General features: G+C 42.6%; 1 protein-coding gene across 2 annotated transcripts in view; it reads left to right on the plus strand.

Annotated features, from left to right (window-relative positions):
• The window catches only part of CDHR2 (cadherin related family member 2), a 225,239-nt gene extending 202,774 nt beyond the window's left edge, over nt 1-22,465 (plus strand). For both annotated transcript variants that reach the window (XM_077472404.1, XM_077472405.1), the window contains exons 28-32: nt 5,995-6,119; nt 6,859-6,972; nt 9,901-9,984; nt 18,787-18,847; nt 20,663-22,465. In XM_077472404.1, the coding sequence (XP_077328530.1) occupies nt 5,995-6,119; nt 6,859-6,972; nt 9,901-9,984; nt 18,787-18,847; nt 20,663-20,773 (495 nt within the window). In that variant the 3' untranslated portion in view covers nt 20,774-22,465. The remainder of the gene's footprint in view (nt 1-5,994; nt 6,120-6,858; nt 6,973-9,900; nt 9,985-18,786; nt 18,848-20,662) is intronic.
• The last annotated feature ends 935 nt before the right edge of the window (nt 22,466-23,400 follow it).

Below are 23,400 nucleotides of genomic sequence, written 5' to 3' on the forward strand. Positions count from 1 at the left end.
AGCATTCTTTCTACTGATTCCCAATGTACGGGGGACATTCTTCCCACTGATTCCCAATGTAAGGGGACAATTCTTCTTAGCCCTTGTACACACGGTCGGAGAATCCGTCGGAATGTCTATCGGACCATGTTGTCGGATAATCCGACTGTGTGTGGTATGCATCGGACTGATTCCGTCGGAATATCCGTCGGACCCAATTTTCCAACATGTTGGAAATATTTTCCGACCAACTGGTTCGATCGGACATACTCCGATCATGTGTAGAGAATTTTGATCGGACCAAGTGCCACGCATGCTCAGATCAAATTCCTACATCAAAGCTATTGGCTACTAGTCCCATCTTAACGAAATTACGTCATCGCGTTCTGAATGATCGGAATTTTCGACAACTTAGTCCGACCGTGTGTATGCAACAGTTTCGGACAAGATCCGACAGGCAAAATCCAACGGACAAAATCCGACGGATTTGGTTGGCAGAATGTCCGACCGTGTGTACAGGGGCTTAGAGATTCCCAATGTAGGGGGACATTCTTCCCACTGACCTCCAATGTAAGGGGGCATTCTTTCCACTGACCACATTAATACTGTAAGGTATAGCAGAGGTTTCTGAGGCCTGAAATTTATTTTAAGGGTTCCTCTAGGGTAAAATGATTGCGAACGGATGATCTAGCGGCAACATTACACAGTTTTTCTACCTCATATCTTGGCCATTCAGCTGCAGCCTGCTTTAATACACAGAAGAAAAAAATCTTATATTCATGTTGGTTTCTCTGTCATGGACTAACCACTTGCCGACCGCTGCTATACGTCAGCACAATGGCAGCGGTGGGCAAATGGGCGTACCTGTACGTCCCCTTTAATTTGTGGGGCTAGTGGGCGCCCACCGCATACAGTGTGACCGCCCCCACAGGTCCCGTGGACTTGATGTCCGCCAGTCTCCCGGCGACCATGTCACGGAGCAGCAGAACGGGGAGATGCATATGTAAACAAGGCATTTCCCTGTTCTGCCTAGTGACATGACAGGGATCTACTGCTCCCTGTCATCGGGAGCAGTGATCGCTGTCATGTCCGTGGTAGCCCACCCCCCCACAGTTAAAATCACTCCCTAGGACACACTTAACCCCTTGATCTCCCCCTAGCATTTAACCCCTTCCCTGCCATTTACACAGTAATCAGTGCATTTTTATAACACTGATAGCTGTATAAATGACAATGGTCCCAAAATACTGTCAAAAGTGTCCGATGTTTACGCCATAATGTGAAAAGAAAAAAACAAAGAGAGGGCTTGGACTTTATAGGCACAAAAAACACCACATTACATAAAAAATTTATCTATTATAGATAGAATTTTTTTTAAAAACACTGACAATTAGCCATGTCTCAAGGTTATAAGATATAACAACAGAATGCAAGGTCAAAACATAGAGGGACCATATATTATTAATGACAGAAACAGTGGTGATAACACCAATTTTCACAGTACAATAATTCAACAAGTCATTAAATTGAGGTATACACTTGCAACTGAGTCAAACAACTGGTGGAGCTCTACATGTAACGTATAACTCAAGTTTCCCATTAAAAACATGTACTGTATAAGACCCCTTTCACACTGGGGCGCTTTGCAGGCAATACAGCGCTAAAAATAGCACCTGCAAATTGCACTGAAACAGCCGCTGCTGTGTCTCCAGTGTGAAAGCCCAGAGGGCTTTCAAACTGGAGCGGTGCGCTAGCAGGACGGTAAAAAAAAGTCCTGATAGCAGCATTTTTGAAGCAGTGTATACACCGCTCCTTCACCGCTCCTGCCCATTGAAATCAATGGGGCAGCGCGGCTCTGCAGAGATGCTTTGCGGTGGTTTTTAACCCTTTCTCGGCCGATAGCAGGGGTAAAACCACCCTGCTAGTGGCCAAATAGCGCCAAATCCGACGGTAAAGCACCGCTAAAAATAGTGGCACTTTACCGTCGACGCAGCTCCCGTCCCGGTGTGAAAGGGGCCTAACTCTCAATGATGATTATATACACCAGTGTTTCTCAATTCCAGTCCTCAAGGTGCGCCAACAGCTCATGTTTTTAGGCTATCCATTATTTTGCACAGGTGATTTGACCAGTTTCACTGCCTTAGTGATTACCACAATTAATGCATCTGAGGGAAATCCTGAAAATATGACCTGTTGGTGTGCCTTGAGGACTGGAATTGAGAAACACTGATATACACCTTGCTATAAGAATTACCCCACATGAGAAATTACTCACTGGCTATGTATTCATTACACAATAAAGACTTACATTTTTTACATTTATGGAAAACTTTTTTCAGCACTCAAATCGGGAAACATTTTAAGGCTAGGTTCACACTTATGCAGTTTCTTTGTGGCCACATTTGCATGGCGCAGCAGCCCATTCAAGTATGAAAAATTTCTTGAACCTAAAGGTGCGCTGTGATTTTCAATATGTACGGGTGCCCTTAATAATTAATGACACCCCCGCGCCTCTGCTAACAGCAGTGATTTTTTGCTGGCTCTGCAGGAAAGCATGCAGGGGAGGGCTGGCAGCCTTAAGCCTGGGAAACAAGTCCAGTCAAGTGGCCCATTGAACCACTGAATCAGCTTATCATCCATCTGCACCACATGCGAGAGAGAGAGAGAGAGAGAGAGAGAGCGAGCTCCATATTGCCCCAGAGAGAGAGCCACTTGGCACTGCCTGCACAGAGAGAGAGGCCACTTGGCACTGCCTGTACAGAGAGAGAGGCCACTTGGCACTGCCTGTACAGAGAGAGAGAGGCCACTTGGCACTGCCTGTACAGAGAGAGAGAGGCCACTTGGCACTGCCTGTACAGAGAGAGAGAGAGAGGCCGCTTGGCACTGCCTGTGCAGAGAAAGGAAGAGGCCGCTTGGCACTGCCTGTGCAGAGAGAGAGAGAGGCCGCTTGGCACTGCCTGTACAGAGAGAGAGAGAGAGGCCGCTTGGCACTGCCTGTGCAGAGAGAGAGAGAGGCCACTTGGCACTGCCTGTACAGAGGGAGAGAGGCCACTTGGCACTGCCTGTACAGAGGGAGAGAGGCCACTTGGCACTGCCTGTACAGAGGGAGAGAGGCCACTTGGCACTGCCTGTACAGAGGGAGAGAGGCCACTTGGCACTGCCTGTACAGAGAGAGAGAGGCCACTTGGCACTGCCTGTACAGAGAGAGAGAGAGAGGCCACTTGGCACTGCCTGTACAGAGAGAGAGAGAGGCCACTTGGCACTGCCTGTACAGAGAGAGAGAGGCCACTTGGCACTGCCTGTACAGAGAGAGAGAGGCCACTTGGCACTGCCTGTACAGAGACCGCTTGACACTGCCTGCACAGAGACCGCTTGACCCTGCCTGTACAGAGAGAGAGAGAGAGAGACCGCTTGGCACTGCCTGTACAGAGAGAGAGAGACCGCTTGACACTGCCTGTACAGAGAGAGAGAGACTGCTTGACGCCTGTACAGAGAGACTGCTTGACGCCTGTACAGAGAGAGACTGCTTGACGCCTGTACAGAGAGAGACTGCTTGACGCCTCTACAGAGAGAGAGACTGCTTGACGCCTCTACAGAGAGAGAGACTGCTTGACGCCTGTACAGAGAGAGAGACTGCTTGATGCCTGTACAGAGAGAGAGAGACTGCTTGACGCCTATACAGAGAGAGAGAGACTGCTTGACGCCTGTACAGATAGAGACTGCTTGACGCCTGTACAGATAGAGACTGCTTGACGCCTGTACAGAGAGAGAGACTGCTTGACGCCTGTACAGAGAGAGAGACTGCTTGACGCCTGTACAGAGAGAGAGACTGCTTGACGCCTGTACAGAGAGAGAGACTGATTGACGCCTGTACAGAGAGAGAGACTGATTGACGCCTGTACAGAGAGAGAGACTGCTTGACGCCTGTACAGAGAGAGAGACCGCTTCACACTGGCATTTAGGGGGTTAAAACAGGCAGGGAGGAAATGTAATATCTCCTTCTCTGCCTGTCACTTTTCAGTGGAGTGGCAGTGCCTGCTGCAAGTGAATACAAGCCTTTGGGCTCACACTGGTGTACTGACAGATTTCCATAACCATAGTCCCTCAGACTTCTTTTAGGTTGCACATTTTGCTGCATTTTCTTGAAGTGCACCAAAGATGCAGCATGCAGGACATTTTGTGCACTTTCAGAACATGCAGAAAAATGTGCAACCTCTATGGTATCGGGGGTAACATGCAGGAAGACTGCCAGTACACCAGCACTGCAGCCAAACCGCAGCATGCCAGTGTGAGCCCACATCATACCATCTAGGAGGGCAAACAAGGTAGTCACAGGCTGCTAGGAAAAAAACTCTTTAGCTACAGAGGGGGGAGGGAGGAGTTCACTTACTTGGTCTTTCCCAGCCTCCCAGGAGCCTCACTGTATTCGAGCCGACTGCTCAGATTTAACTTACCCGCCCACACATCCTCTTCACAGACAGCACACAGGCTGCCTCGAGTGTGGGCGGGAAAAGAGAGCAGGTCCAGACTCTGCCAGCCATTCGTGTGAAGGAGGGAGAGGCTGGACGGGGCTGTGCTGTGCTCTGTAACACAGACTGTTGGCCCTGAGACATCCATGGCTCACAGTACTGGATGGAGATGCCGCACTCGGCCAGCTCAAAAACTGCGCATGTGCGGTTCTGAGCTGGCGACACAGCGGCCTTTGTAGAGCATATGAGAGGAGTCCAGTGAGCAATTGCATCTCTGCCCCCCGGCCCAGGCCGCCCCTGAAAGCATGTGATTTACACACAGTCCTACTCCCGCATAGATGTGAACCTAGCCTAAATGAAGATGAACAGGTGGCATTTGTCCTGATTTGCTTTCAAAGCAAACTCATCTCAAAATGACATGCTGCATTCAGAGAAATGCAGCACAAAGCAGGTCAAGCAGAGCTTCAGAACTGCCATCCATGCTGCATCATTAATGTAGACTGGAATTTCCCGACTTGTGCTTGAAATGTGTTTCAAACATAGGAAAACGTAATGCACCGAGGTGTTCTGCAATGCATACTCAGTTATTTAACTGCATCAGCCTGGGAAGATTTTACCCCCTTCCTGAGTACTTTTTGCGATTCGGCACTGCGTTGCTTTAATTGACAATTGCGCGGCTGTGCGATATTACACCAAAACAAAATTTACATCTTTTTTTCCCCCACAAATAGAGCTTTCTTTTGGTGGTATTTGATCACCTTCGTGTTTTTTATTTTTTGCGCTATAAACAAAAAAAGAGTGACAATTTTGAAAAAAAAGCTATATTTTTTAATTTTTTGCTATAATAAATATCCCCCAAAAATATATAAAAAAACACATTTTTCCCTCAGTTTAGGCCGATATTTATTCTTCCACATATTTTTGGTAAAAAAAAAAAAAAAAGAAACACAATAAGCGTATATTGATTGTTTTGCACAAAAGTTATAGCGTCTACAAAATAGGGGATAGATTTATGGCATTTTTATTATTATTTTTTTTATATTAGCAATGGCGGAGATCTGCAATTTTTATCATCGCGACTGCGACATTATGGCGTAAACCAAGAAAGTGTATCACCACAGCGTGGTACTGAGGATACTATTACAGTACTAGGTGCCACGTCCCAAAATTATGTGAAAAGAAAAAAACAAAGACAGGGCTTGGACTTTATAGGCTCAAAAAATACCACATTACGTTAAAAGTTAATTTATTATATATAGAATTTTTTTTAAAAACACTGACAAATAGCCATGTCTCAAGGTTATAAGCTATAACAACAGAATGCAAGGTCAAAACATAGAGGGACCATATGTTATTAATGAGTCAGGCAACACAAACAATACCACTGCATTATATTTAACAATGGCGTTCTGTAATTATGTTATATGTTAATGGGATTAGTATTCGCAAATAGCAGCACTGACATTCAAATAAGAAGATATATTTCATTGGACATGTATATAATATGCATATTATATATCACTTATGTATAATTTTCTTCAAACAGGGAACAGCTGAGATTCCCCTGTCAACAGGAAATACTATACTTATTGGAATCATTGCAGGCCTTTGTGGTGTTGTGATCCTTCTTATCATCATCATGATCATCTCTTTGGTCTGTATGAGGAAAAGGTACTTGGACTCTGTAAACAAAATCTTGTAGATTATTAATAAGCATTTGAAGAGAATCAGTCATTATTGGACCAATGTAAAAATGTTGTAATCATTCATAAAGCCCAACTCCAGTTTGGACAAAATAGTCTAAGGCCAGGTTCACAGTATGTAAAAATTCATAGAGAAAACAGGCTTGCCTCATTTTTCAAACCACATTTCACAACACTGCTCCGCATCCCATAGGTCTGAACAGCTTCACTGATTAACATTGGTTCTTATGGCATATGCATTGTTTTGCTTTACAATGCATGCATTAAAATGTGAACAAGGCCTAGATTTGGTTCCAGCCTCCTTTAAAAATAAAGGCAGTGGTTCTGCTATTCTCACCCTATCTTCAGCACTGTTCCCTGTAGACTCACCCATTCAGGAATCCATTGCTCCTCCTTTTCCAGGTTGAATAATGCCATTTAAGCCAAGTCCTGTGAATCCGTGAACCAGGGTGTTATAACTCCCCCTGGACCTGAACATACAAGTGGATGCTCCTGAGAGCAGTGCCATATGATCATGTGGTACTGCTTTCTCCAGAATTTAGGATCCCTCACTGGGGGAGCAAAAAGAAGAAAAGACCCAATGTTGTTTCTCTAGAGTCTGTTCTGTCACAACAGTCACAATCAGAGGGCATAATATGTCCATATCTATGTATAATCTGGTAACAAATACATTTTATATATATAAGCTCTGTGTTTTGTCTTTAAAGTCAGAAGAGGAAATTACGAGCTGTCAAAGCTTCAAAAGTTGCAAAATCCTTACCTGGAGAAGCTGTGCAAGGAGTAGAGGCCATACCTGGTACCAACAAATTCAACTCTGATGGGTAAGAGACTGGCTGCCTAAGGAATTCATATCATATTACAAGAATAGCCTGTTCGAAGATCATTTAAAATGATAAATTGCTGGGCATCTATTTTTGTCACTAATATCTACTATGTATGTGTGTGTGTGTGTGTGTGTGTATATATATATATATATATATATATATATATATATATATATATATATTATACACAATGCTGTGAAAAAGTATTTGCCCCCTTTCTGATTTTTTTTTTCCTTTTTTAGATATTTGTCACACTTAAATGACTCAGATCATCAAACAAATTTTATTATTACGCAAAGATGACACGAGTAAATATAAAATGTCATTTTTAAATGATGGTTTTATTTATTAAGGCAAAAAAGCTGTCCAAATCTGCCTGGCTTCATGTGAAACGGTAATTGCCCTCTAAACATAACTGGTTTTGCCACCCTTGGCAGCAACAACTGCAATCATGCGTTTGCGATAACTGGCAATTCAGTCTTTCCGGCCGGACATTCTCCTTTAGGACTTTCTGATAGAGCTCAGAATTCATGGTTCCATCATTTATGGTCCAGGTCCTGAAGCTGCAAAGCAGCCCAAGACCATAACGCTATCACCACCATGTCTGATTGTTGGTATGATGTTCTTGTTATGAAATGCTGTATTCATTTTATGCTAGTTGTAACGGGATGTATACCTTCCAAATAGTTCAATTTTTGTCTCATCATCCACAGAATATTTGCCTAAAAGTCTTATATATTAATAATAATCAAGATGTTTTTTGGTAAATGTGAGATGAGCCTTTGTGTTCTTTTTTGGTCAGCAGTGGCTTTGGCCTTGGAACTTTCCCATGGATGCTATTTTTCGCCAGGTCTCTTTCTTATTGTTGAATCATGAACACTGATCTCACCTGAGGCAAGTGAGTCCTGCAGTTCTTTAGATGTTGTTCTGGGTTCTTTTTTGACCTCCTGGATGAGTCATCGTCGTGCTCTTGAAATCATTTTGGTTGGCCGGCCACTTCTGGTAAGGTTCACCACTGTTCCAAGTTTTCTCCATTTGTGGATAGTGGCTCTCACCGTGGTTCACTGGCATCCCAAAGCATTAGACATGGCTTTGTAATTCTTTCTGATACATGTCAATGACTTTGTTTCTCATCTGCTCTTGAATTTCTTTAGATCACGGCATGATGTGTTACTTTTTGAGATCTTTTAATGTGCTTCACTTTATCAGACAGCTTCTATTTAAGTGATTTTTTTGATTCAACAAGTCTGGCAGTAATCAGGCCTGGGTGTGGCAAGTGAAACTCAGCTTTCTATAAAAACTGTGGATAATCACAATTCATTCATGATTCAGCATGGGAGGGGGCAATTACTTTTTCACATAGGGCCAGGCATGTTTGAACAGCTTTTTTCACCTAAATGAATTAATAATTTAAAAACTGCATCTTGGATTTACTCGGGTTAACTTTGTGTAATATTAAATATTACAAACCACTTTGACCTACAGGTAAGTCTAGATTAAGGCTTACCTGTAGGTCCAAGAAATATCTCCCAAACCTATACGGTTTAGGAGATATTTGCCCGAAGACGGGCACCGCTGTCCATGGCGAAGATGCCACGCAATGGCGCGCGTCTCGGCTCCCGTGCGCATGCGTGGGAGTGACGTCATCACGGCTTCGCTGAATGACAGCGGCGGAGCTGCGAGACAACACCGAGAAGATGGATGCGCTGGACTACAGGGGACAGCGGTGACTTCGCTGGCTCCTGTGTCAGGTAAGTGACACATAATGGGCTACTATGCGATGCATAGTAATCCATTATGCTTTGCCTTTGCAGGGAATGAAAGAGGAAGTAAACTCATCAGGGTTTACTTCCTCTTTAAAATGTGTGTGATGATCTGAATCATTTAAGTGTGAGAAATATGCAAACAAAATATATATAAAACGGCTGAAAGAAGCCTCATCTGCAATTCCAATGTTAAAGCCCAAGTGCTTTCACGCTGAGACCCCTTTTACACTATGGCGTTTTTTCAGGCGTTTTAGCGTTAAAATAAGCGCCTGTAAATCGCCTGAAAGAAGCCTCAACTGCAATCCCAATATGAAAGCCTGAGTGCGTCAAAAAAATTACTGCAAGCAGCTTCTTTGCAGCGCTTTTGGAGCCATGAATACACCGCTCCTAAAGCGCCCCTTCCCATTGAAATCAATGAGATGCACCTGCAAAATGCCTGCAAAGTGCTTGAAAAGCGCCTGCAAAGCGCTTTTGGCAGCAGCACTTTGTGGGCGCTTTTAACCCTTTATTTGGCCACTAGCAGGGGTTAAAAGCACCCCAATGGCACTCGAAAAGGGCTAGTAAAGCGCTGCTAGTTTAAGCACCACTTTACGAGCGTTTTTCGGGCGCTGACATTCTGAAAGGGCTCTAAAAGCACTTGGGCTTTCACATTGGGATTGCAGATGAGGCTTCTTTCAAACGCTTTTTTTAACGCTAAAGCGCCTGAAAAACACCCCAGTTTGAAAGGGGTCTTAGGCTCGCCACAATAACAGGCCACTCCAAAATGTGAAGTTTTACTGTATTGGGGGGTCATATTGTGAACAATATTTGAGAGAAATACGCCTTTTGTGTACATAGAAAAAGTAATAAACCTTTAAGTTCATCTCATGATAAATAGGGGCAAATACAAAAGTGTTGAGTTTATAATTTTGCTCAGTATATGTATATATGTGTGTGTGTATGTGTGTGTGTGTATATGTGTGTATATATATATATATATATATATATATATATATATATATATATATATATAATATACACAATGCTGTGAAAAAGTATTTGCCCCCTTTCTGATTTTTTTTTTCCTTTTTTGCATTATTACGCAAAGATACTTAATACTTTTTTATTTTAAGAATTTCTTTTTTCATCATCACTATATGCATTGTATTTTTATCTCCAGTGCCAACCCCATGCTGAATGTTGATATGGGCACCTTGTTAGACCTGGGCTTTGAAGACAACAGTTCTATTAGTGATTCTGCAAGGTGAGATTTACTTATACTTTTGTGTAGAGTTTCTAGATTTGCCTAAACTGTGGCAATCATCTAAGACACCAACCAAACATTAATTTTTTAATTCAGATTCTAGCTGGACTTGATTTAGACTGGACTTGATTTGTAGCTAGTGGGAGTGTCAAGGTTCGCTCAGTAAAGAAAAGCGCCCAAAAACATTGCCAGGTTAAGTGAAGATCTTGGAACAGAAAACCCAGATTCCATTTGTGTCCCTACCGGGGAAAATTCCCTTCATCCTCCTCTTGTGACACACAGAGAGAAAAATAAAACACATTTAGGGTCCTTTCACACGGGGCGGATCCGCCCCGTGGATATCCGTTTGCTCAGCGGGGATCACTCCGCCGATCCCCGCTGAGCAGGGAGATGACAGCTCCGTCTCTGCACACTGCGCAGGGACAGACCTGTCACAGCGCCGCTCTCCCCTATGGGAGATCGGATGACGACGGACCGCAGTGCCCGTCGTCACCCGATCCGATCCGCAGACGGATGGAAAAATAGCTTTTTCCTCCGTTACACTTTTTCGGAACGGAGCGGGTCGGATGTCAGCGGACATGTCACCGCTGACATCCGACGCTCCATAGAGCTCTATGGAGCACCCGTTCAGGTCCGCCTGAAAAACTGACAGGCGGGCCTGAACGGGACGTCAGTGTGAAAGAGGCCTTAAGTGGAGTTGGGAAAGGTTTGAACTTATGCCAATGTTTTTAGTTTTTTTTTTATAGGAGTCTTTGTTTTTCTATTCCTGTGACAACCACACCAAACCAATTTTTGAATGGATATTATGGGCCAGGAAATGAAGAAAAATTACCTAGTGGTGCCACAGACAGAAAATCTCTATGTAAAACTTTAAACAAAAGTTAAAGTTGGAATTAGGCTTTATGTGAAAAGGTTGCTGTCTACCTGGTGCCAGGGCTCAGCATGTGGTGCATTGGGCAGACAGATTACTGGGAAGGGGTAAGCATGACTAAAAAATTGGCTGAAAATTTTGGCTTATACTCAATTATATAGAGTAATATAATTCCGAAGTAACAATGTCATTGTTTTGCTAGGTAGTTAAGGTCAGGATTATAACCCTGAAGCCTAAGCTAAGTCAGCCATTGTATCTTCCATATTTCTATGGTTACAGGTTCACTGTAAGGCTGGCCATACATTATAATTTTTTCTTGTACAACTTTACATTAGATTTACCAAAACCATATAATAGGAGGTCAAACCTAAACACTTTCAATTTGAATGCAGTCAGGCAGGCCCTTGCACTACACATAGTTGAAGGTAAATTTAAAGAAAATTGTGTAAGAAAATTGTATGGTGTATGGCCAGCTTTAAGCTGTGTCTTAGATAAAAGCAGTCTTCATACTTATAAAAATAGAAATGTATTATTATTATTATTATTATTATTATTATCATTAGGCCTTATGCACAATGAACTTATAAACACCATGTTAAAGCACCACTTTTAGCCTATGTGGCCATATACAACTAAGCCTTTACAGGTGTATTAGAAGAGAAATGTTTACAGGATGAAAAAACTCTCCAAAGAAGCATTTAAAAGAGGAACTGAAGCGCAGACAAAAAGCTAGACAATCCTAAATGCATCTAAGCGTACCTAATGGTAGATATCTCTAGCATGTGAGCATTAAAGTGGTTCTAAAGTCAGAATATTTTTTTTTATCTTAATGCATTCTATGCATTAAGATAAAGAGCCTTCTGTGTGCAGTAGTCCCCCATATACTTACCTGAGCCCCCTCTCTATTCAGCGATGTTGTAGGTTTGTCTCGGCTGCCCGGGACTCCCCTCCTCATTGGCTGAAACAGCAGCGTGGTGCCATTGGTTCCCACTGATATCAATCAAATTCAGTCAGCTAATGAGGAGAGAAAGGGGCCGGGCCGCAGCTCCGTGTCTGAATAGATACAAGGAGCTGCAGCTCAGGTGCCTCCATAGCAAGCTGCTTGCTGTGGGGGCATTTTTCAGAAGGGAGGGGCCAGGAGAGCCGAGGAGGAACCCAAGAAGAAGAGGATCCGGCTGCTCTGTGCAAATCCACTGCACAGGCAGGTAAGTATAACTTTTATTATTATTAAAAAAACAAACAAAAAAAAACGAGACTACAATCACTTTAATGAATTATTATTCTCGCCAATGGAATGCATTAACACTTAAAGCGGTTCTTCACCCTAAAGGGGAAGTTCCGCTAATCTGATCCCTCCTCCCCTCCGGTGCCACAATCGGCACCTTTCAGGGGGGAGGGGGGTGTAGTTACCTGGATAATCCAGGTATCTGCACCCACTTCCAGGACAGACCGCCGCAGACATCCCGCCCCCCTCCCCGTTGTGTTCTGGGAAACACACAGTTCCTAGGACACAGCGGGGACCTGAAGAGACACGCAGCACGACTCGCGCATGCGCAGTAGGGAACCAGGCAGTGAAGCCGCAACGCTTCACTTCCCGATTCCCTGACAGAGGATGGTGGCGGGGGCAGCAGCGAGACGAGCGATCGCTCGTCATCTGCCGCCGACATCGCTGGACCCTGGGACAGGTAAGTGTGATTTTATTAAAAGTCAGCAGCTGCAATATTAGTAGCTTCTGGCTTTTAATATTTTTTTTTTAGGTGCAGAACCACTTTAAATGCCAGATGCACCTAAACGCATCTAAACGTGTGTGCAATAAGCTACTTTAGTCATGTTTTTAAAGCAGCTTTTTTCCTGTAAGGAGTTCTGGCATTCAGAGGTGCTTAAACAGATGTCCCATGTGCATGAGGCTTTATTGTTGTCATTTTATTATATATTTTATACATTATTATAATCATTGATACTATACAATTCTTAATATGTGGAAAAAAGAAGAGGAAGCGGGACTTTACATATTCGGGATGGAGGCATGTCGATGCTAGTTGTGGCAGGTCACTTTTGTCCTTATTGTGCCATATCCAATTCTGAAAATATAAACAGAAGCATGTTCATGCATTGTGATAAAGGTGGAACAGGAAACTTAAAGAGGAAGTAAACCCTGATGAGTTTACTTCCTCTTTCATTCCCTGCCAAGGCAAAGCATAATGGACTACTATGCATCGCATAGTAGTCCATTATGTGTCACTTACCTGACACTGGAGCCAGCGAAGTCACTGCTGTCCCCTGTAGTCCGGCGCATCCATCTTCTCTGTGGGGTCTCGCTGCTCTGCCGCTGTCATTCGGTGAAGCCGGGATGACGTCACTCCCGCACATGCGCAGGGAGCCAACACGCGCGGCATCTTCGTCATTGACGGTGCCACACTCAGTGCGTCTGCGCACCGCTGTCTACGGCGCATGCGCCGTAGACAGTGGTGCCTGTCTTTCGGCAAATATCTCCTAAACCGTGTAGGTTTAGGAGATATTTCTTGGACCTACAGGTAAGCCTTACCTGTAGGTCAAAGTGTGTTGTAAGGGTTTACAACCACTTTAAGTTGCTATAAAGATTGATCCTATTTAGGCAGCACTGAAAAGTAGGGCAAGAGGTCAAAAAGAGAACTAAAATGCACTTACTTCTGGAATCTGACAGTTACTTAACCAGAAGAAACAGAATAAGGAAAAAGTATTACCAGACAGTACCTGTAACAATGTAGGGCAAGGGTCCAAGGGAAAAGCGGTTAAAGAAGGTTGAGAAAGGGAGTAAGAAAATTAGAAAGAAAAAGAGGAAAGTTGTGTGATAGAATCAGGAGTTACGTTTTTTTTAAATGATCTCCATATAAAGAGCAGAGGAGTGATATTGGGTAATTGGCTCAAGTTTAAAATTTCAAAAATGATTTTGTGATAACAGAGTCTGCTTTATTCATGCTCCGATTTGCTTCATACCACTAATGTGTACAAGTGTGGTCCTTAATTTCTCACCAGTATGGAGAGATTAAAGAGCCGCTGTAAGGACATGATTTAGAACTGGGAAAGATTCCTCAGAACTTTCATTTTTAGTGCTGGCCAGACAAAAAAAAAGCTGTCAAGATGCTATGGTACTTAAAAGTTCTAGGTTGTTTTCATATCATCATATTACCATATTGATGTGTATACAGATCAGTTAAAAATAATTGCCATTATTAAAGTAAAACTTTTTTCCCAGGTTGAATAGAGTAAGGGAGGATTATAACCCCTTCAGTTTTATTTTTGCCCCATTTAGGAGTTTCCTTTCATTTCCTGCAAATGGGTTATACACTATACTGTGTGCCCTATGCCCTCATCCCTTAATTCAACATATATAAACAACTATATAAGTAGCCATGAGGGACCCTATTTGAGGGACATATAGAAGCAAAAAAAAAACACTCCATATATAAAAAAGCCATACATTTAATTAGACCAGGTAAAATACAAGACACAATTCAAAAAGCAGACAATAAAATTTCTATTTTGGGAATCACACAAATATTTGCTCTAGACTCAACGTGTTTCGAATGATCTTCCTCAGGAGGACATGTAAATAATCTCAGAATGATGAAACTCACAATTCTTTCATTAAAACCTGGATCGGCTGGAATCTAAAAGTGTAGGATGTCTTTCTCCCATAGGGGGAAAAAAGACAAAATCTTTCTTCACAGTACAAGTGGCATGCATAGGAAAATATCAGGGTGTATTAAAGGGACCATCACTAGGCATCCATTATCCTCTATTGGGCAAGAATTGGCTACACATTGACCACATAAGAAGATGTCCTCACAGCATATCTATTAGGTGGTCAAAGCATAACATCACCTGTTTTTCTGCATCATTTCAACAAAAGGACATACCGGTATACATCGTCCTTTCCTTATCACTCAGAGTCCAGCACTAACCAAAACAGGAAGTAAAAGAAAACATTCCTCTAAAGTGAGGGAATTCCTAATAGTCACCAGAACTAATATCCACATCAGAAGATTTTTCCTCAGTTACTGCTCTGGGAACAACCCAACGTTTGTGATTTTCTTTCACTTCCCATGATAATGGTAAACAGGACAAATAGAGAGGATAAATCTCCCTAATGGGGACACAGACAGCAGTAAAACCCTGACAGGCATGGGCGTCGGCATGGGGGGGCCAGTGCCTCCCCCCCGAAGCAAGGTGTCCGCACACAGACAGGCAGTGGTGTTGCTATGGGGTTGGCGGGGGGTGTGGCCCAGCTGACACCCGCCGGAAGGGTGACACAGTGAAGCAGGGACAGCTGGCTCTTTTCCCCCTGCTCAGCCTGCCAGTGAACATAAACAGCCGCGCTGTGACAGGAGAGAGGTGAGCTGAGGGATGTCAGCGTATCTCCCCCTCTCGTCCCCTCTTTCTCCTGTCAGCAGTGGAGAAGAGAGTGCAGCACAGCTTGGTGCCCAATTTCCTTTCCTCCCCATTGGCCACAACAGAGGGCCAATTAGAAGAGGCAAGGGGAGCATCATGGGGCATGTAGTTGCAGAAGCTTGGCAGCCCCACCGTTGTCCACAGGCAGCAGGCTTCCTTCCCCAGCATTCACTCTGGGGGGAAGATTGAGAGACTGGAACCCAGGAAGAAGCTGATTGACTGCTATAGGAAAAAAAGGACTGTGCTGAGGGAAGCCAGAGAGAGAGCCACACTGTTCTCGAACCACCACAGAGAGAAAGCCACGCTGCTGCCCAGCATCTCCAGGGATAGAGCCACACTGCTGCCAGCATCACCGAGAGAGCCACGCTGCTGCCAGCACCATCAGAGAGAGAAAGACTGAGCCACTGCCAGGTTACAGATGTGCTACACTATTGAGCAAAGTCGGTCTGGGCAACCCAGAGTGAGTGAACATCCAGCCGAAAGGGATCACCGCTGTTGTTTCGCTGGGTCTGGTAAGAAAGCCTGTCGGTCACTATCTGTTACGGCTCCTAGGGAAATCTCATTGCTAACCTAAAAATGCTCTTTACCTGGCTGTAACCTGGGTCTGAATGCTTTCCAAGCCAGAGCCTGTATGCATATCAGAAAAGTTTTTAAAGAAAGTTAAAAATTCTTATCTGCATACTTCCTTCGGGTTAATGAATATAAATATTGGAACAACAGCCATGGTGCTGGTATTTTCAGAAAGAAGAGTCAGTAGTGGAAACCTCCTGTAAACATAAAAACTGATTAAAAATTGCTAATCAGACAATGGAAGCTTGATCCTTCTATTAAGCTTTTGCATGAGGTTTGTCAAACCTTTGCATGCCTGCACTTTATGTGATAATAACCAAGCTCCTCCCCTTTATGACATTGTCAAAATTATGCACCTCACCAAAAAAGTTCTGGGGACGCCCATGCTGACAGGTGTTTTGTCCCTCTCCACTCTTTTCAAAACTAAAGAAAAAGTTATGCCTTTAGTTATACTTTAAAGTGGTTGTACACTCCAGTCATAAAATGTGAGCAAAGCACATGTATCTGCAGTGTTTACTTCTCTCTCTCCAATGCTTTAAGTGTAATTTCTCCTTGGTGCATTGTTTTTCTGTTATCAGCCTGAGTCACTTCTGAGAAGTTTTCCCACACGTGATAAATTAGTGTTGTGAGGGAGTGGGAGGAAGAGCTCAGAAGGGAGCTTTTCTATTTAGAACACAATTCTTCTGCTGTGTGGGGTGTGTTCCTTTTCTTCAATCAGCTCTCATGCACTGTAACTGCAGTCCCTTCACCCCCTCCTCTGTGCTGAGCATTGGTTGTGGAATATAAAGACTATACATTCAAAGTGTATCACACGCGATGGGCATAATACAATGCCCATAGCGCCAAGACTTTTTAAACTTTATTCATAAAGAGGTCCACATCATAGCGGTGGTTCATTCCTGCAGGTACCCTTGTCTATAGGTGGAAAATCACTTTTCCACCTACATAGACCCACAGAGACTTCACGTGAAAGAAGTGCACATTGGATGCCCCCCCCCCCCCCCCCCACGAGGATAATTTAACTCTTTCTAAGCCTGAGTATGAGAAGGATGCCATATTGCCGTTATGTTCATACTTAAAGCGCTTTGACACATTGGATAAACCTTTGCCAGTACTGTAAGATTTACCATGAAAATGTTCGCTGATTCAAGTTCTCAGTGGTCTCATGGTGCAACCCATATATTGTTTGTTACATTTATCACATTCCACAACATATACAACATTGCTAGTGCCACAGTTGATATATTCACGAATCGTGAATTCTCGTCCTCGATGTGTTATTCCAACAAATGTAGGAGCCCACAGTATTCAAATACGTTTTTTTTTGTATTGCTGCGACTGAAACAAACTTGGGGACAAAAGTCCTCCTAGTGTTTTAGCAGGGCGGCTTGAAAACCTACAGCCCAACCTAAGTATTGGCACCAAATCTCCATCCATGGAAAGTAATGGTAAATATTTATCTATAATGTTTTTTATTTTATTAAATTCCAAGGAGAAGGCAGTTACAAAAGTGCATGAATTTGTTTTCCTGTCATTAGATGGCTCTTCTTGTGACCAGCATTTTCCAAGAGGGTAATTCTATTTTCTCCATGGTGAGACGGGCTGCTCTATCTATATTCCATTTGTCGCACTTTCGTATATGAAGCCATGAGGCTATAATGTTGCACTCCTTAGTAAAACCTTCCTCAGTAGAGCAGTTAAGTCTGTCCCTGGTGAACTCCCCCCATCGGAAGGGATCACTTGGTGTGTGCAGGATGGCAACTAGTAGCCAGAAGTATGGCATTGCCTGCACATGTCTTACGATAGGTACAAGTTGTAACCAAGCCCTGAGCTGCACAGCCTGTTAAAGTAAGATCTAAAAAATGTATGGCATCCTTATGACTATCATAACTAAATTCCAAATTGAGATGGTTTTTGTGCGCTAAGGATACAAAGGTAACACAGTCCATTAGGGAACTATCCCATACAATTAGGAGGTCGTCTATGTAGCGACTGTAACTAACTATAGAACCTGCATATGGGTTGTGTTGGGAGAAGAGAAAACTCTCCTCCAACCAGCCCATGTACATGTTTGCCAGGGATGGTGAAAAACGGGCCCCATTCAAGGCTCCCCTATATTGCAGATAGAAAACTCGATCGAACATGAGCAGAAATTCAACTGCCATAATTATGAACTCTCTGACTAGTTTTGTAAGTACTGTAACATGTAAGATGATGTTCAAGGGCTTTGATTGCAAGGTCGTGTGGAATACAGGAATATAGTGACTTCACATCCATGGTGAGCCACTGGCACTCCTCCTTCCACACCACTTCCTGTAAAGATGTCAGTATTGATGTGTCTTTGATATAGCCAGGTAATCTTATAACCAATAGTTGAAGATACTGGTCTAACCAATGACCCAAACGCCCAAAAAGTGAACCGATACCTGCCATTATCGGTCTAACTTGTACCTGAATTATATTCTTGTGGAGTTGGGGCATGTGATGAAAAATTTTTTATATAGGTGAATATTGAACACATTGTTGATTGGAGAGAAGCAGTAGTCATGTGATAGTCTTTTATGTATAAATGTTCATGCTTTTCAACATATGTGTGCTGTGATCAAGGCTTATTGCCGAAATTAGTCTGCTGCTGACTGTACTCACTGTGAAGGCTTTACAATAAATACTCTTAATGTTATGGTGTTGCCGGCTGCTTCTTTTTCTTGATGACTGTTTACTGAATTAGTTGAAAATTAGGAAAATAAAATTTTCAGGAGAAGCAATGGCCTTCTCCTACCTTCACATTATGGCAAGAGCCTTCTCCTACCTTCACATTATGGCAAGAGCAAGTGGTAAAAATCATTTTATTAAAAAACAGCTTTTAAACATTTTTTTTTTCTGTATGTGGTGTAAATGCCTAATTTACAACTTTTACCTTTTTTTTGCAGTGTGCACTCTGATTACAATAATATCTTTGTTGGGGTAAAAGGCGACACATCTATATACCAGGTATGTATTAGTAGCCAAATGTATTTAACCACATCCTTTGACTGGTGTCTCAAGTTTTATTTCTGTATAAGATGATTTAGTGTTCATTTTGATCTTTTTTGGTGTAAAGTTTGTTGGCCCATACATGAAACCATTTCCTTTATGTTTAACTGCTCTATATACATATATATTTGTATATGCTGCATTCTTAAAAATTCAAGTAGCTTGGCTGTTATTGACTTTGTCTTCCTTGTAAAAAGCATGCATCCAAGTAGTTTAAAAACTCATGATTTGCATGCTTCAGCTCAGTAGGGCAGACATTTTTAAACTCAATGGATCAGTATGACAGCCAGGGAATTAACATACCAAAAGGACAAGCCATTAATGGCATTCTCCATATTCTCTCTGGTTTCTTTTAAACTCCTTTTCCATTGGTAAAAATTATGTGGATATCTGTATTTCTGCACATCCTTATGTTCGATTCACACTTTGCATTTCCAGAATGCGCAACAAATATGCTATGCTTGGGGTGCCATTACCGTGTTAAGAGCTTTTTATTTATGTGCATTAAATTGATATGTGTTTTGCAGGTTGTTTACTCTGACATCACATCCTTTCTTCTGTTTGTGGGTTGAGAGAAGGAGAGGGAGACAAAGAGAGAGACAGAGAGAGAGAGACAAACACATTTTATTTTTTGGAGAGGCATTGCTAATGGGATGTCTAGCATCTAATAATTGTGATTGTGCTAACTATATCGAGGAGGGAGATGAGGAGATTGGGGCAAGCCAAACAGCACTATTGGGTGCATCCTTTGATTTCACACATACCACCTAGTGTGCCCGCACATGGCTTATAAACGTATCTATTTCTATAACCCCTGCCATTGAGACATCACACTAACCAGCTTTCCACTGCAAACTTTCTACTTCCCCTCTAAGCTGGCTGCCATATGAATCCTTGTAAGGCATGAAAGCTTTTTTTCCCCTCTCCTGTTGATGTGGGTTTACATGCATTTATGTATGTTGAGTTAAAATGCATACATGCAGCATTTTAATACAACACACCACACTGCATATGACACCAGCATTGTGGTGTGAACAGGACACAAAGAAAACATGTTTTCTATTCGTCCTTGTGGTAACCTGCATTCTTTCAGTGCAGTAAACTGCAGGTCACTGCCACATGTGTGAACAGAAAACAATTGTTTTCTATATGACATATTCACATTGCAATGCAGCCCAGAGTTGTGCTGCAGTGAGCTGAGCTGCATTTAATCACAGAGTACATGACGGATTGCATGTCACTGTACAACAGTGCAGTACACTGCTCTGGTACACAGTGACATGAATGAAGTGTCACTTTGGTAACTTCAATTAAAGTTGAGTAAAATAGAAGGGAACAATGTCATGCGCTGAAATGCGCATCAACCCCCCCCCCCCCCCACGGCTGGCTCACTGCAGCCAGAACACACAACTGCTGATGCAGTTTAGCATGGGGAAGCTATTGGGGCAGCGTGAACTGGCTCTAAGGCAATGCAACTCTGAGGCACATGCATTGCAGTGCACTACAATGCACAATAACACACAGTGCTGCATCAGAAGAATAGCGAAGTCCAACTTTTTTGTCCTTTCTGGTGCATTGGAAGCCTATTCACAAACAATGGGCTACCCTAATGCTCCCAATACTTTAATGCATAACACAATGAGCACAAGATTGGCAAAGGGTGAATGTCACTATTAGTACCTCTTACATTTTGATCAGACTCAATATTTAATTTAGCAATATATGTAGTGCATATGATAGTCTTATACTTCCTTTTTTTTTCTTTTTGTGTAGGAAAATGCACCTTCCACTTCTAAAGATGGTGAAGAACCTTTGGCAGCTGCTCTTAACGAGAGACAAAAAATGTCATATAACAATACAGCTTTGGATACAACTGACCTGTAACCTGTCACAACAGAAGATTTAAACAATACCTTTAAATTACTCCCCCACCCAATACTGTAAACTATGGACCCTCAGTGCCTAACTCTACCCTTAGTGGGACTGCCGAATTCTTTGATCCATGCCACGGCCACCTTTGAAAAGACAATGGCAAATGCTGATACCAAGTAATGACGCACATGTTCCTTTCCCCCCATGTGGAAGAACCAGGGACTGGTAATTGGCCATTTAGGCCTTGAGCATTGCATTATGAGAGAGCAGTTGGTTAGTCACATACCTTCAGTTACTGAGAGTAGCACACATGGTTAGTGACACTCACATAACTTTCACCCAAGATTGACATATTTTTCTAATTTAATTATTTGGTTATCTCCCACCTTGACAACTGCAGGATGTTTCTCACTGGCCTACCTCCATGCAGGCTTCCCCTCTTCAGTCCATCATAAATGCTACTGCTAGACTCCTTACTAACTGATATGTGGCCGATGTCCCACTCTACCAATCCCTCCACTGACTTCCACTAGCCCAACATATATAATTCAAAATACTAACTACAACAAAGTTATTCACAACACTGACGTTGCTACATCACCAACCTCAACTTGATATATTGCCCAAATTCTCCAGTCTGCTTCTCGTACTTCCTTCTCCCTAGTTCTTTTGTCTCCACCTCTCACACCCGCCTCCGGGACTTCTCCAGAACCTCTTTCATCCTCTGGAAATCCCTACCTTTTTCTGTCTGGTTATCTCCTACCCTGTCTGCCTTTAGGCAGACTCAAAGCTCATTTATTCAGAGAAGACTACCCCGATTTCAGCTACAAACTGTACCTTTACCACCTCCATCAGCTCTTCCCCCACAGCTATTAGCTTTTGTACCACCTCCGATTCCCTTTTATGCTGTAAGCTCCACTAGCAGGGCCCTCCTTCTGTATTGAGCATGTACCATCTCCGTCATATTGTAAAATGCTGTGCAAACTCTCAGAGCTATATAAATTCTGTATATTACTAATACTTGGGGAAAGTGTATGAATCTTGGAAGAAAACATTTATAACTAAACCGCTAAGTGTGAATTGTAAACAATCACCTTGTAAAATAACCCATTAAGTTTAAAATAGAAATGAAAGGCAAAACATTTTTGTATAGATATAAAAAAAATATAAATATCTTTTTTTCCCCCTTTTTTGTAAGTGAGTACCTCCGCTCTGTTCTCAGCTGCATAAGAGCTAGGGGGTGGAGAAGCAGCAGCACACTGAGCTTCCCAGCGAATGGCTGTGCGGGGGGGCGTGTCAGGACAAGTCTGATCATTAGAGGAGAGCAGACTGAGTTCCCAGCATAGCTAGAGAACTGACCACAGTGTGCTCTCCTGCATAGTGTGGTCAATTTTTAATAGAAAGCAGAGGCAGGAACACCAGGGATTTCACATAAAGGAAGCAATACAAAGTGAACAGGATACTTCATTATGCAAATACATGCTACAGCAGGCACATATCTGAAATATGAAATATTGGGATAACAAATGCTTTAAGTACTAGAGAATACCTGGTACGCTTAAATGGAGAAGGTTCACGTGCAAGTTTTCTTTTGTTGTGACAGCTTTGAAGATGTATTTAAAATGTCATGTTTAAATTTGTGTAATTTGAGATGTATATAGTGTCAGATAAATTCAACTTAAAATAAATATAGAAATAATTACACTCAAGAGCCATTTGTTATTAACTGCAATGTCTTCATTATGTCCACTTCACAGCCTTTCCAAGGCCATATGTCATTCATCTATTAACAATAAAAAAAATTATAAATTATTATTATGTGTAAAAGATAAGATTATGATCAGTTTTCTGCTGATAATAAACATTAAATGAAGGAAAATGACTTACGTGTCCACCCACAATTACAACCTGCAGCTAGACATGTTTACTGTATACTTGTCAAGAGGTGCAAGTGGAGATTGAATAGATCTACAGGTAATGTAGGACAATTCTTTAAAGTAGTAACAGTACTGATCGGGCTCATACTGTAAGGTTGAACCACAAAAAATACACCTTTATTTGTGGTCACTGGGAGCTCTATCTGCTCCATAATTCTGCCCATACAAATGAATTACAACATACGCTGTACACAAGGTTTAGGCGTATAAATGCTGGTACTTGCTTTTTTATAGGCACCTGCATATTTTCCCAAATGTGACACTTGCAAATCCTGGAAAATACACCCATACACGTGTGCATGTAATTGTAAGTACGCTGTAAGTGCGCCGCCGGAGCCGATGCACGTGCCCGGCTGTCACGATGACCGCTGGGCACCCGCGACCACTCCACACAGAGAGAGAACAGAGATCTGTCAATGTAAAGAGACAGATCTCTGTGCTGTCAGGGGAGAGGAGACTGATCTGTTGTTTATACTAAGTATGAACACCGATTGGTCTCCTCATCCAGGCAGTCCCTTCCCCCCACACTTAGAATCACTCCCTAGGACACACAGTTAACCACTTGATCGCCCCTACTGTTAACCCCTTCCCTGATAGTGTTATTTATACAGTAATCAGTGCATTTTTATAGCACGCACTGATCGCTGTATAAATGTCAATGGTCCCAAAAAAAGTGGCAAAGACACGCAATTGTCAGTTAAA

Source organism: Lithobates pipiens, unplaced genomic scaffold (genome assembly GCF_037356315.1).
Source record: "Lithobates pipiens isolate NorthernLeopardFrog02 unplaced genomic scaffold, aLitPip1_a1.2 Scaffold_8, whole genome shotgun sequence".
In the NCBI taxonomy this organism is placed as follows: Eukaryota; Metazoa; Chordata; class Amphibia; order Anura; family Ranidae; genus Lithobates; species Lithobates pipiens.